This window comes from Balearica regulorum, chromosome 1 (genome assembly GCF_011004875.1).
Source record: "Balearica regulorum gibbericeps isolate bBalReg1 chromosome 1, bBalReg1.pri, whole genome shotgun sequence".
NCBI lineage: Eukaryota > Metazoa > Chordata > Aves > Gruiformes > Gruidae > Balearica > Balearica regulorum.
Genome location: NC_046184.1, coordinates 101964293 through 101977683, shown reverse-complemented (window position 1 = coordinate 101977683; position 13391 = coordinate 101964293). Strand labels below are relative to the sequence as shown.

The 13391-nt window shown below is 48.4% G+C and overlaps 1 protein-coding gene across 7 annotated transcripts; it reads left to right on the top strand.

The window, feature by feature from the left end:
* The first annotated feature begins 5134 nt into the window (after nt 1–5134).
* On the top strand, nt 5135–13115 carry ACP6 (acid phosphatase 6, lysophosphatidic). 7 transcript variants are annotated; one of them, XM_075769105.1, is made up of 10 exons: nt 5135–5393; nt 6230–6358; nt 6451–6581; nt 7252–7331; nt 8126–8213; nt 9799–9931; nt 10666–10766; nt 12048–12143; nt 12464–12629; nt 12960–13115. In XM_075769105.1, exons 1-10 carry the CDS (start codon nt 5202–5204, stop codon nt 13098–13100), a joined length of 1257 nt encoding a protein of 418 aa, XP_075625220.1. In that variant the 5' UTR covers nt 5135–5201; the 3' UTR covers nt 13101–13115. The 7 variants fall into 7 exon arrangements, with proteins under 7 accessions (XP_075625220.1, XP_075625228.1, XP_075625237.1 ...); XM_075769133.1 differs by lacking the exon at nt 7252–7331 and adding an exon at nt 7507–7571 and having other exon boundaries at nt 5136–5393; nt 6227–6358; XM_075769096.1 differs by having other exon boundaries at nt 5136–5393; nt 6227–6358.
* The last annotated feature ends 276 nt before the right edge of the window (nt 13116–13391 follow it).

Sequence of the window (13391 nt, the reverse complement as noted above, 5' to 3'; positions counted from 1 at the left end):
ACTAGTTTATAATAGCCACCATGGTCACCAATCCTTGCAGGACACAGAGACGTCATCATTAACGCTACAGTTGGGAATGGCGAAACCTCTTTTGGCTGCAGGGTGAAGCAGGCTGTGATTCTGACCATGAATACTGCATGCATTCTTGCCCTTGTTGCAAGAGCGGAGGCCTGCCAGTTACAGCACCTGAGATTTCAGTAGCCATAGGCACTTCAAGAGACCAGAGCCAGAAGTAGCATCTTTGCACACAATTAGAGACCCAGACACAGGAACATTTTGGGGTCAAAGGGGTATTTGGAAGGGTAGGAAAATACTTGGTGCTAGAGCAGAACAGCAGATATTCCACCCAGAAATGGCTCTGGTAAACAAAATACCTGGCCATTAAGACATACTCCACGTAGTTCACAGAGCTGCCCCACAACAGGCAAGTGCCCCACAAGACTGGGACAGGGAGACATCATGGTTGGCACGAGCTGCTCGTGGCTCACTTTGGGCAGTCACGCTAGCCCAGTTATGCCTCCCTCCTCCAGCAGCCAGCATCACTGCCAGGTTCCCAGCACAGCTGCAGCCTGTGTCACATAGAGCCGTGGGAGAACGTTTCCAGCCTGCTCCCCTTGCAGAGCAAAAAGCACTTGGGAAGGAACCAAAGAAGCCAAGGCAATTAAGTCTATTTTCTGACCCCTACCATTCAGGGGAAAGAAAAATGCACCTACCTAAGGGGCGTCTGAATTCTCTTTGTCTCTCTACTGTGCATTCTATGGTAAATCTCTGATTTACACCACAACAGCCATAGCCCTTTGTTCAGGGAGAAGGCGTTTGCCTAATCCAAGAAACAATAAAACACTGGAACTCATCAAGCTGAATTGTTTCTTTGGTTGGTATTTTTTAAACACTATTTAATTTCAATCCATGTTGTGGAACAAAAATCTAATCGTGATAGTCGCATACCTTATCAATGTATCAGCCACATGACTGATACAGCCTCGAGTGTGTGGCCTGGTTGAACTATGAAACTCACTGTGACTCAGTTTCCTCTTCAAGAAAATAGGGATATAAATGCAAACTTTTCATATAGGAGTGTTCTGAGGGGTGATACATTCGTGAAACACTATAAAAACACAAATGATAGCAAAGGTAGTAATCACTGTAATTTGGTTAAATTCCAGCCAGGAGGAAATTTGCGCTCTTTTGGAAAGGAAGGTTTCCTGAAACTTGCTTGTGTGTTAGAGTCCATTAACTTCCCCCAGCGAAACAAAGCTCACCCACAGTGGCCATTGGAATAGCCTTCTGCTCCCCGTCTGGTCACAAAAAGCAACAGAAGGGTAAAAATAACAGGTCCTTTGAAAATGTTTCTGTAAAGATGATGCATCTTAGAATAAATTTCTACACAGTTGGACAAAGAAAAAAAAAAGGGCAAAACCATTTGCTAAAAAATTGACAGCCGCTTGCTATTTTGGAGAGCTCTCCTCTAATTGCAGGCACCTGCTGTGGCATGGTATATTCCAAAATACATCTTAACAGTAATGCTGCTTGGCAGCAGCCAAGTTCCCCCAGGAGGGACCTGCAGTCCCAGTCTTCACAGCTTCATGGGAACTGGGGTTTTCTTCCAGGGTAACATTCAAATGGAAATTCAAATAAATTCACTGTGAGCCTCTTTCCTTGTTCCACCTCTGCTCGTATATATCACATCACCTCTTGCTCTCTCCCTCCTACCCTCCCTCTCCTTAATGATATTTTCCTGTTCCCTCTCCCCCCAGTATTCTTGCCTCCCTTGCCCTCCCACAACACAAGATTCAAGCTTGATTTCTCCATTTGTTATTTCCTTGGCTTCCAAAACATTTTTTTCTTTCTCTCTCTGCTCTGGTCATGCCTCTGTGTTTCACATGCTCTAACCTCAAAAACCTGAGGTAACCCTTTCAGAACAGCGCTGCTTTGAGAGACAGGAGATCACTGAATGGTCCTGGTGGCTGTGCCAACCCCTCACCACCTGAAGCAGCTCCGGCCTTTGTGCAGGTCACCATCCTCCCTCTCTTCTTGCTCCTTCACCGTTGTGCTGCTCCTCATACTCAACAGTTGTCTGTGACCCCTCTGGTGCCTCCTGCCACCACCCCTCCAACCAGAGGTCCTGTGAGCTCTGCTTGAATCCGTGCTGGGTACTGCTCCTAAGAGACAGATAAAGGCATCCTCAGAATTGACACTCAAGGGACCTGGTTTCCATGCCCAGGTCTTTCTCCCAACACAAGGTAAATTATTCAGTTGTCTTTGCCACAGATTTCTATCTGTTACATGGTATTTGTACTCCAGAGGATACTTGCCTTTAAAAGTCTGGCAAGCACTGAACTGCTCTGGGGACAGGGGTCACAGATGAGTTTCCAGCAGGTCCCCCTGGGAGCAGGAGATCCCGGGTCTGACAAGTGGACCTTTATAGACACACTCATTCAGCCTGCGTTGAGCTTCTTTCTCAGCCTGATATCAGCTTGGCACCCATGCCACGTGTATCCACGCAGAGCTCCTCTTCCTTTCAGTGCAACCTCATGGGAAAACAATCTTGTCTCTCTTTCCAGGATTTCTTTAATTGCCTGCAGTGGTAAAAATGGAAAGCAGGACAGCTGGGAGCCAGGGAGAGGTAGATGGGATAAGGAGGGTGCACCAGGGATGGGGACACCGTGTCTTCTCATCCTCACCATTCCCGCTGGCCCCAGGCAGCACAGGCTGCCAGCACCCACCATAGGTTTTGAACTTTTCAATGCAATGGGGCCAAGGAAAGGGTCTCTGCTGGCAGAGAGGGCTGCTGATGCCAGGCCAGCAACCATCATGTCAGCCCTAGTGTTAAGCGTCAGCTGTGGCTTTCTGACGTTCACCCTCTGTCACCCAGGGTGTGCCATTGACAACACACCAGAGAAAAAGCAGCAGGAAGCATAGAGATGATACCAGAAAGCTCAGAGTCCAAGCAGGCAACAGACCTGCACATTTCAGACCAAGCAGAATATCAAAGTCTTGGAAACAGAGGCAAGACCCTCCCCAGAGGAAGGAATGCTCCAGATTAGGGCAGCACCAAAGCACAGAAGGGACTCCTTTACCCCTGTAATGAGCCACAGGCACTTAAGGAGGCCCCAGGGACACCAACGCCTCACTGTGGCAATCTCCGCTCAGTAGCTTTCTTGAAAGCCTCATTTAGTGTAGACACCCTCTTTGGCCCAGTCTCCATTTTTCTGGTGCACTGCCTTTCAAAGACCACTTTCCACCAGTGCCAGTGTTTCAGGGAGTGCTCCAGCTCCCAACAAACAGCGCCTGCTTCCAAACAGGAAAATCGGAAAGAGGAAGATAACGGGTGCAGGGTAGTCAGGTCTGCAATTGTCTATAGGCAAATTAAAGAACTGATCTTTACAGACAATAAAATAAGTTTGATTGTTTCCATCAACATGCCAAGTTTCTGTAAAACTTTCTCTGATCTCCCTGGAGAGTTTTAAAACATTAGCACCCTGAAAGAGTAAAGAGAAATGGAGGTGAGACAGAGAGGAGATGGTAACCAGGGAAAGCAGGGCACCAAGAACCATCAGAATAAGTGGGAAGAAAAGGAAAGGATAAAAGAGGTCCTGGGTAAAGTAGAGACCCAAGCCTACAAGAAAAGGAATACTGGGCCCTGTAACATACATGAGGAGGCAGGATGGCAGGCAAGGGGGAACACAGGAATCCCTAATAAATGTAAGTGAAGCAGGTGTGGTCTAAGGAACAAGCAAACTGCTCATTCCCTGATAAAAATACTACATACACAAGAGTGATGTCACCACAAAGTCTTGAACCAGGAGGTTCGTAGGAACCAAGGACACAGGAACCCGTGAATTGCTTTATAACATCCAAGAAAAGCTTTATAAATGCACAGCCCTCTAGCTTTCACAGATATCAAAGTTACTAGCCACTATACAAAAAGACACTAAATAGCATCTAAGAGTTCATTTGCAAAGATTCACTGGTCCTCCGCATCACCGCCAGGAAGCGAGAAGCGACGATTTGAAGAAACGAGGAGCGGAACGCGCACCTCCAGGCACCGGGTTCACGGTCACCGCGGGGCGGCTTCACCCAGGGCTGCCGGGGGTTGCCAAGAGGCAGCCCCGAGGTCTCAAACAACCCCGAACCCCTCCAGGCGGCACGGGGTTGGTTACCCACGCAGCAGGGCCGTGTCTTCGCCCGCCTCGCTGCTGTCTCAGCTCCCAAAGCCGCAGTGGGAACAAGAGGCCAGGCAAGACTGGGAGGAGAGCCATTGCTCCCTTCCCGGGGGTGCCTGACCTGAGCAGCCAAACTGAAAAAAAGACCGTGTTTAGCAAACTCACAGTGGGGAAAAAAGCCTTCATTTAAACACCAACAAGAGGGAAAACGTCAGCACCACGCTTAGTGCCAACTGCAGACCTTTGTGGGTGAGGTTAACGGGTGACTGAATGCAGGTGGGGAGGGAAACAAGCCACAGGGGTAAGAAGCTGTTCTCTCCCAGAAAAACACTGCCATTAAGATACGAATGGGAAGGAAATTTCCCCTGCAACGCCCGCACAGGCCGATGAAAAGAGCAGTGTTTCCTCCCCGCTCAGGGGCTGCCGGCAGGAGGGCACAGGCGGGAGGAGCTCGGGGCGCCCTCTCCCCCCTCGCAGCCTCTTCCCGCTGTACTAAATTCAGCGCACCGACAGGCACCAGCGCAGGCTCTTCCACCTAAGCGCACCACTCCCGCGGCCAAAAGTGCCTTCTAAGGCGAAAAGGTGGAAGAAAATAAAACCGCAGAAGGACTTCTCCCTCCCGGGAAGCCACAAACTTGCACCCTGTAAGTTCGCCCGCAGGAAGCGCCCCTCTGGCCACTGCCCGAGGAAAAACGAAATAAAAAAAGAGGGAGAGACAAGGCAGCAGCTGGCAGAAAGGCAGCAGGGCGACAGCGCTGCCCCCCCCCAGAAGAACACAGGGACGAAGCCCCACCTGTCCCGCCCGGGGCGAGGCCGCCCACCGGGCCGCGCCCAGCCCTGCGCGCCTGCGCACGGCGGCTTCCCCGGCAAGCCCGCCCCCCCGCAGCGCGGTGCCCGCTGGGAGCTGTAGTCCGCCGCCGGGGCCCCGCAGCTAATAGGAGCCAGCGAGGCGACTCCGCTTCCCGTCGGCCACCGCGCCCCCAACCGGCAGGCGTGGCCGTGCCGCCGGGTGCCGGCAGTGACAGCGCCGCCGCCATGGGCTGGGGTACCCGCCTGGGCCTCCTGGGCGGCCTGGCCCTGTGGGCGCAGCGGCGGCGGGCAGCGGCGGTCGCCGCCCAGGACGGCGGTGGCGACAGGGAGCGGCGGGACCTGGAGCTGAAGCTGGTGCAGGTGGTCTTCCGGCACGGGGCGCGCACCCCGCTACGGCCCCTGCCGGGGGCAGAGCCGGTGAGGACGGGACGGGCGTGGGGCTGCGGAGCGGTGGGGGCTGCCCGCGGGGCTGCGGTTGGCCCCCTCACCCCGGGCCGGGGGGGTGTGTCCGCTGCTGAGCTGCTGCCGTGCTTCCATCAGCCTGTAAACGTTTGGGTTTTGGTTTTTTTTTTTCCCCTTCCCAAGGCACTACCGAGAGTAAATTTGTGGCAAATGTGGGAATTTGGGAGTTAAAGTGGAACGGCGACGGCACGGTGGGGCGGGCGATGGCGGAGGGAGCGATCTCCGCTGTGGCTGCAGGGGTCCCTCAGAGGAAGGGCGCAGGGACGGGCATCGCGGGGCGGCAGGCGCTGGCAGCGGCCGTGACACTGCTGCTGCTCCCGGGGACTTGGCGCTGTCGCGCCCAGCGCTGGGCCGGTCCCTGCAGCAGCACTACGCATTACAAGAGGTACTCGCTTGCCTCAGTGTTGCAACCGATCCGTCTCCCCGCAGCCTCCAACGAGGCAGCCTCTTGAGCTGGCAGGTATTAGTTCTGGTAGTTTGCTAAAGAAACTTTTCAGTGTGTAACAAATAGCAGCAATAGCAATTGTCCACAGATTCTCTTCCTGTAAGGGGAGGAAAGCAAGTACTGCATTTGACGCACATCACCTGTGCATGATGTACAGCAGATCAGCAAATCCAAGATGTAGCACTGCTGTTATTTCTGTCTGTGCTGTACAAAGAGATTGGTTCTGTCTGGGTCTGTGCTGTGTTATTGGTAAGGCAGCACACAATAACAGCCCAGCATTGGTTTAATGCTCTTGAAAGTCCTCGTTTTCCACTGAAGCACTGATTGTTTGTTTGTTTTTAAGCAGGTGGAATGGCGTCCCACCCTTTTAGATGTGCCTGCTCAGACTAAGTTTGATTACGTGGTGACTGACCTGAACGGAGGGCCTCGACCTCCCTCGCCCTATGAGAAGCAGTACCAAAAGACCACGTTCAAGGTGAGGCTGTCTTTCATGAGGGTTCATGTTCCCCCTGTAGACTTGTTTATTTCCATATTCCACTGGTGACCCTTCCTTTCCTTTGCACTTAGGGTGGTGCAATTGCAGGACAGCTGACAGCAGTAGGGATGCAGCAGATGTTTGCTCTGGGGGAAAGGCTGAGGAGAAGCTATGTGGAAGAAGCCAACTTTCTCTCACCAACGTTTAAGCCTGCTGAGGTCTTGTGAGTCTCCCGTTTATCTTCTGGACCTTCCCTTGCTTCCTCCCTCCTAACAAGTAGCCTTGTGCTAGGGAAACTTTCTGACCAGCACACACTTCTCCACCATATAACAGACTGGTTGCCCCTGAGCCCTCCGCTTTGCTTAGCCTGGAGAGCCTGGTACTAAAACTCACTCATGCCACAAAGTGTTCAATTTCCTGGCAGTCCTGAAGGGGAACGCCAGGGTCAGATTCATCTCACCCTACGTTTAGCCATTGACAGTGGTATTATGCGTCTTTACGGTGAGTGAAGAGAAACAGGTATTTCTGGAGCGCAATTTCTGGAGTAACTCACTGTAGATTACATAGCTAAAGTTCAGTGAGACAAAGCACACCACTGCTGCTCATATCAGTAATGCTGGGAGTGGCTGGTTTAGGATGAGATAAAAATCACACCAGAGAAGTACCAATTGGTTATCTCATCTCCACTGTCTCTAAAGGAAAGTGAAAGGGCAGTTCAGATAGGACAGTGTGCATTTTTTAAGGTAGCTATAGTATGGCAAGATGAATCCCACCACAGGTTTCCAAAGCCACAGCAAGAGCAGAACCCTCAGTTCCAGCAAGTCCTCCCCAGCTGCAGCCGTGTCCACGTGAAGGAGAAAGTGCTACCTCATGAACTCCTTTCTCTCTTTCAGTATCCGTTCCACTAATATTTTCCGGAATCTGGAGTCCACACGGTGCCTGCTAGCTGGGCTGTACCAACAGCAGAAAGAAGGTTGGGGAGACTTCTGACCAGCACCTTTCCTTTCTCAGTCTTCCCTAGGTGCATGTACCTCGCACATCCCAACTCTCTCTGGCTCCTGGTTGTTACTTCTTCTCCCTCTTTGCCATACTCTCCTGGTTCTGTATGTTCTTTATCAACTTGTCACTTGCTCCCTCTCTTTGTGTAGCTTTCTGCTGATGCTCAGCTTGGATCTGTTGCCATGAATGCTGCAATTTCAGACCTACTGCCGAGGTTAGCATTAACCTGTTTCAGAATCAAGAGGGCAAAAAGTTCCAGATCACGAGATGCACATCTGAAAAAAGTTTCTCAGAGAAACCCAAGTATCTTGGCCATAGGAGTACCAAGATGCTTTACAAGTATCTGAAGTAACTTTCAGCCGTATCCTACGGTTGACAACTACTTGTATGGCCTAGAAATATGCTCCGGGTTTTGAAGCTCTCGCTTCTGCTCCCCCTGTATTCAGTTGCAGGAACAAATAGCAAAAGTGACTCGGCAGAGCTCCTTACACCTCATGACACAGAAACTAATTTTCATCACATACAAACACTAAAAAAAAAATGAACCCACAACTGAAAGCTTTACAAGGTGCACAGCAGACATCCCTGTGGAATTAAATGCTGTGTGCACAGAAACAAGCAGAGCGGCTTGTGTTGCAGGTGATGGCTCAGGGGGAATTGCTAGTTGGCAAACACGGACTTGAGCACAAAGACTGTGGGAGTGATTAAAGCAGTCTAAAGACACCCAGGTGCACTAGTGATCACAGAAGCTTCCTTCTCGTTCCACAGGATCTGTTGTCATTGTCACTGATGAAGCAAGCTCTGAAATCCTCTACCCCAATTACCACAACTGCCAGCGCCTGAAATGCTTGAGCAGGTAATTACCAGCCATACCTCCCTATATGATTTCACTGCTGTTTCATTTCAGCAGTAGTAATTTAAAACAGCACGTTTTCTTCCCATTTCCCAATTTCTTCCCCTGCCACTTACTGTTCTTTGGGAATGGTTAGCTAGTTACAAAAAATAATCAGTGAGCAGAGTCATTTACCAAGCAGTAGCACCAGAAAAAAAAGGAAGACTTTTTTTGAAAGACCAGTTTAATTTAGTGCGTGTCTAGCAAATACTCATTACTATCTAATGTACAGCTATTCTGCGGCATTGCTGCAGGGCAGAATTAATGTCATCTACATCCCTTAACAAGCCTTTCAAGTGTGAACATATTGGGCCTCCTTTTTATATTCAACTTTTAGTTTGGGGGTTATTATAACATTCCTGTCACATTTATACCTTGAAGATACTGAAATATACTCAGCCTTGACAAATTTAACAAAGACTAATATGAAGTAAAATAAGGAACATCCTACCTAGAAAGAACACTCATGTTTGCAGAGTCAAATACTCTAAATGCCTCTACCAGGTTGGACATGGGGTGGAAAGTGAACAAGAGAGGCAAATGTGTTACAGTTTGGTTGGGTTGTACATGAGCAGATATTTGTCCAAAATTCCAGAGTTGTCAGAATTCACTTGCAAAAGCTGATTGTATAATGCTTGACTCTGCAGGCAAAGGGTTGTTCTTGGCAGTGGTAGAGTGACAGCCCATAGCAGCAGTACATTCAGCCTCCTCTAGTAATATCAACTGTCCAAAAAGGGAGTAAAATCTGCAAGCTCTCCTGCTCCCTCCCTGCAGCCCACCAACTGAGCATGGTTTGTGGCCACCACAAGGTGGATTTTTTAAACCACAGTAAGAAGCACTGCCTCAGCTTACAGGCTACCTATGCCAGAACTTCTAGCATATTTGATTTCAAACAGAAACTAGAGCTGTTCCTTAAAAAAACAAACAAACAAACAAAACCCCCCAAACTCACAAACTTCAACTTTTCCCACCTTCTCCCCAACAGATGAGGGTCAGAGAAAACAAAACCTATGCAACATATTTTGCTTGATGTATGTGGCCAGCATGGATATTCTCAGCTAAGCTTTTTAAAATAAAATTTAAAACAGTGTGAACAGGCAAATGGCTTCTAACAAAGCAAGAGATGGATTTAAGCTATGAGTGAGTATCTAGGTGTTTCCTTTTTCCCACACCATACAGCAATCAGTTCAAAGCTCCTACCCTTTCTTCTTTCATAAAGCAGTTGAAGGCTGCTCCCTGAAGACACACTTGTACTGTTCCAGCATGACTAGATCTGTTAACTAATACACAGCACTTGTGTATGGGAACCACTTCTGAGGTGTTCACTTCTCATCTTAATTTTTTCCCCCGCCTCTACGAGAGCGGATAGCCAGCTCTGATCCTTGACATCTAGATGCAGCGTCCGTCTGCTCTGCAACTTAAGACTCACAACATCAGGAATCCCTCAGTATCCTGTGGTGCTTCTCTTCTACCCTTCACTGATGTGAGACAACTCCACTGGGCTGGGGTTTGTGAGTGAAAAGGTTTTGTTTTCTTAATTCCCTGCCAGGCATAAATTGAAGAGTGCTCTGCAACAGCCAGGTATCTCTGATGACTTGAAGACAATTAAGGAGAAGATGGGTATTGATGGTGAGAAGTCTGTGGATTTTTTTCTCCTCCTTGATAACATTCTTGCTGAGCAGGTGAGCCAGGCAGTTCTGTTGCACTGTCACAGAAAGAAACCTCCCTTTACCATGCATATGGAGGAAACCCCAGGGTGCCAACACATACAGATACCAGCGGGTACCCCAGTACCTTTCTATGCAATCCAGAAAGTTTATAGAAATAGCATGGCCTTTTTAAAAAGCAAGATGTGGAGTCAGCCTTGCTCTAGGATGGATGAAGGCTCAGCTCCAGTATTTATGTTCCTGCCTTGAAATCCAGTATCTCTTTCAAGTGTAACGAAGTAGAGCTAAGAGAGCAGTTGGGCCTTCCTTACCCCATTAGGAAGTGCTTTCCCTTTTCTGGCAGTCAGCACCTACCAGAATCACTGTAATTCTGGTTCCAGCATACCACCCATGAGCCAGATGGCTTCTGCTACTGGAAGGGAGCCGGGCACATATACTACTCCTTAGTACCTCTATTTTGCTGGAGCTACTGGTAATTGGTCTGGCTGTCAGTTGACTAGCTCAAGGCGTTACACTCCCTTCACACAGAAATGTATCCTCAGGAACAAACATCCATCCTTTTGGTGGATGGAGCAAGTCTGTATGTTTAAAACCATCCCAGAACTCCTCACATGAATGCCATAGTATAATACTGTAGTGCAAATGCTGTGACATGAACAGCTGTCCTCTGCAGGCAGACATCCATATGTTTTCAGGCTGGGTTCAGAAAAGGGCAAACCCTGTTGTTATGCTACATCTTCTCCTTCCAGGTGCACAATTTGCCAAGCTGCCCTGTGCTGAAGAACTTTCAGCAGACAGTTGAGCGTCGATCTGTTGACTCAGTGCTTTTCCTTCTGGAAGATGGTTCGAGGTGATTGCCTACATCCATGCCTCCAGCCTTAGGCTTACCCAGGGTGGATGAGCTACACCAGCTTACTGCAGCAGACAGAAGTCCCTTCTGATCTGTTCCATTCCCCCACCAGAGGCTACCACCCCTCATGAAGTTTGTGCCTCAGCCATCTCAGTGTAAAGTCCAGTGCCTTGAGTCAGGAACATGAGCTAGGAAGAAAGCCCACACTGAGGAGGCCAGGATGTGGGCTCACATCTTGTTTTGGTGACAGTTGTGGAGAGAGTAGTCTCCAAGGAACAGTAGTAAGGCACTGAGGTAGGCAGTGAATGCTTCAGTTGCCACAGTTGTTTATGTGAACCAGTGTCAGAGGCAAAAGCAGAAGGGAATAGGAGACGCTGCCAGCCTGAGCCCTTGCAGATGCACAGCTACAATCTGAATTCCAGCCTGGGAAGTTTATCCCAGGGATGGCACCTGCACAGCTGGGCTGAGAAGTGTTGATGCCAGTAGAAAAGGCGATGCCAGGCTCTGCATGCATGTAACTACTTGCAAAAGAATCTGCTGCTACATGCAGTTAATTACCTCCTCCACAGTTGTCTGTAAAGGTGGCTGAGTTGCTAGCCTAGCAGCTGTTTTCCTTTCAGATTCATTCACAGCTGCCATATTCATCACCTCTTTGCAGGTGGTGGTATAGGACTGCCTTTTCTGTTAGGGCAGTTGCCCTCAGCCTTTTCTTTAACTTGCATTGGAGATCTTGGGTACTGAAAGACTGATTTCCCCTACTCCCACAACACCTGGAGAGCCACAGTCACACTCATCCTCCATTTCCACTGATGTATTAATTAGGTAGAGGGAGTTTCTTCTTTGTTCAATACAAGGATAAAAACTAGTTTTTAAATATAGTCACCACCTTCCTACCAAAGACCCCAAGCACTTTTGCTGTTTTGTAATCAACTACAGTCATCTTCCTTAGCTGAAAACCATGCATTCAAAAATGACAACTAGGGAAACAAAATAGCATAAAGAACATCAAGGAGCTTCTATGTTTCCCTTGATGTGGGCCACACCTCATGAGACAGCTTAACACTTTTCCCCTCCTAATCTGCAATCACATTAGAATCTCTGTGGTGACTATGCAACTGCTGAAATAAAAAGTTAACCATAGGAATTGCATTTAATAGTTCTTAGCTACACTCAATGCATGTTATAAATTTGTAAGAGAAACGCATGTTCCCAGCTGTTCATTTAAAATTATTTCATTTGAAAGTTTTAAAACTAGTAGATTTATTTCTGCTTCTTTTATAGAGAAGTTCTTCAGATGAGTGTTGGTCTCCTTTTGTATACCTTACAGAAGAACATTACAGAAGCAGTAGATCCCTCATCTCCAGCTGAAAAGGCCAGGTACAGGGCAGATCTCTCCCTCTAATCCTTATAAATTCTGACTTGCTGTCAGTGTGAAAAGTGGGTTCAGAAAGATGTTGAATGTGTGCGTAAAGAGAATGAGTGCTTATCTGCTAGGAAAAGCATGAGTGCCACGTTTGCTTCTGCTGAGGCAGGCTGTATGTGCAGCATACTGTTTGTGTAATCAAGACGCTAGCCCTGAGCCTTGAGTGCCTTATTGGAGCATGAGTTGCTCTCCATGAAGGAACAGAGCTAACATTTTAGGTTTGGTTGTTTTGTGTTTCTTTTTTTTTTTTTTTCTCTCCTTCTCTTTTTACCAGAAAGCTCATTCTCTATGCTTCTCATGACATTACCCTTATTCCTCTCCTGGTGGCACTGGGCACCTTTGATCGCAAGTGGCCACCTTATGCTGCAGACGTGACCCTGGAACTGTATCAGCACCAGCAGTCCAAAGAGTGGTTTGTTCGCGTGTCTTACCATGGCGAGGTAAGATCGCAGGGGAAGTCCATCTTATCAGCCTTGGGCTTTTGGTTTTGCTATGCATGCGTGTAAAGCTGTGAAACAAGACTTGTTCCAAGCATGCCATCAAGCCAGATAAAGTAAAACACCTAGAGCACATCCATGGTAGCCAAGGTATCTTTTCTGTTGAGCAGGCCATTGATCTAGTGCAAGTTTAGGCAAAGACTTTGAACCTCTGCCTCTCTGTGTCTTTGCCTTGACTAGCCTGTTTCCCTGCCCCAGAATGCATCAGTATCAACAAAAAAAAGGGCTTTGGCAATGCACAAAATCTGTCTCTTTGTCTCTTTGCCTTTACAGGAGCAAGTGGTGAAAGGATGTAGAGCAGGTCTCTGCCCACTCGAAGAATTTCTAGAAGTTCTTTCACAGTACTCGGTCAGTCCGGAGGAGTACAATAACCTGTGTTCCCAAATGGAGGGGAATCAGCAAACTGACTCATAAAATACTTGTCTTAAAAAAAGTCAAAAGATTGTGACAATAAACTAATTTTAATTTATATTCCTGCCAGCCTCCCCTATTCAAAAGGTATTTTAGATGAGGTGACTTTTTCCTACCAGACACAGGGTGGCACAGTGTCACTTTCTGTTAGCAGCAAGATGAAAGAAAACACGTAACAGAATGACTCGAGTTCACTTCTGAGGTAGCCACACAAAAGCAGAGAGAGGCTGAAAACAGCAAGGGAGAGAACAGACCGGTTTAAATTGCCCTGCTGCTTCAGGAATAACGAGAGAA

Coding starts and splice junctions, on each gene's coding strand:
- ACP6 (XM_075769096.1), top strand. CDS start 5,202: ATGGGCTGGGGTACCCGCCTGGGCCTCCTGGGCGGCCTGGCCCTGTGG. Junction 6,582..7,251: donor TTTAAGCCTGCTGAGGTCTT/GTGAGTCTCCCG, acceptor TCTCTCTTTCAG/TATCCGTTCCACTAATATTT. Junction 7,332..8,125: donor GTACCAACAGCAGAAAGAAG/GTTGGGGAGACT, acceptor CTCGTTCCACAG/GATCTGTTGTCATTGTCACT.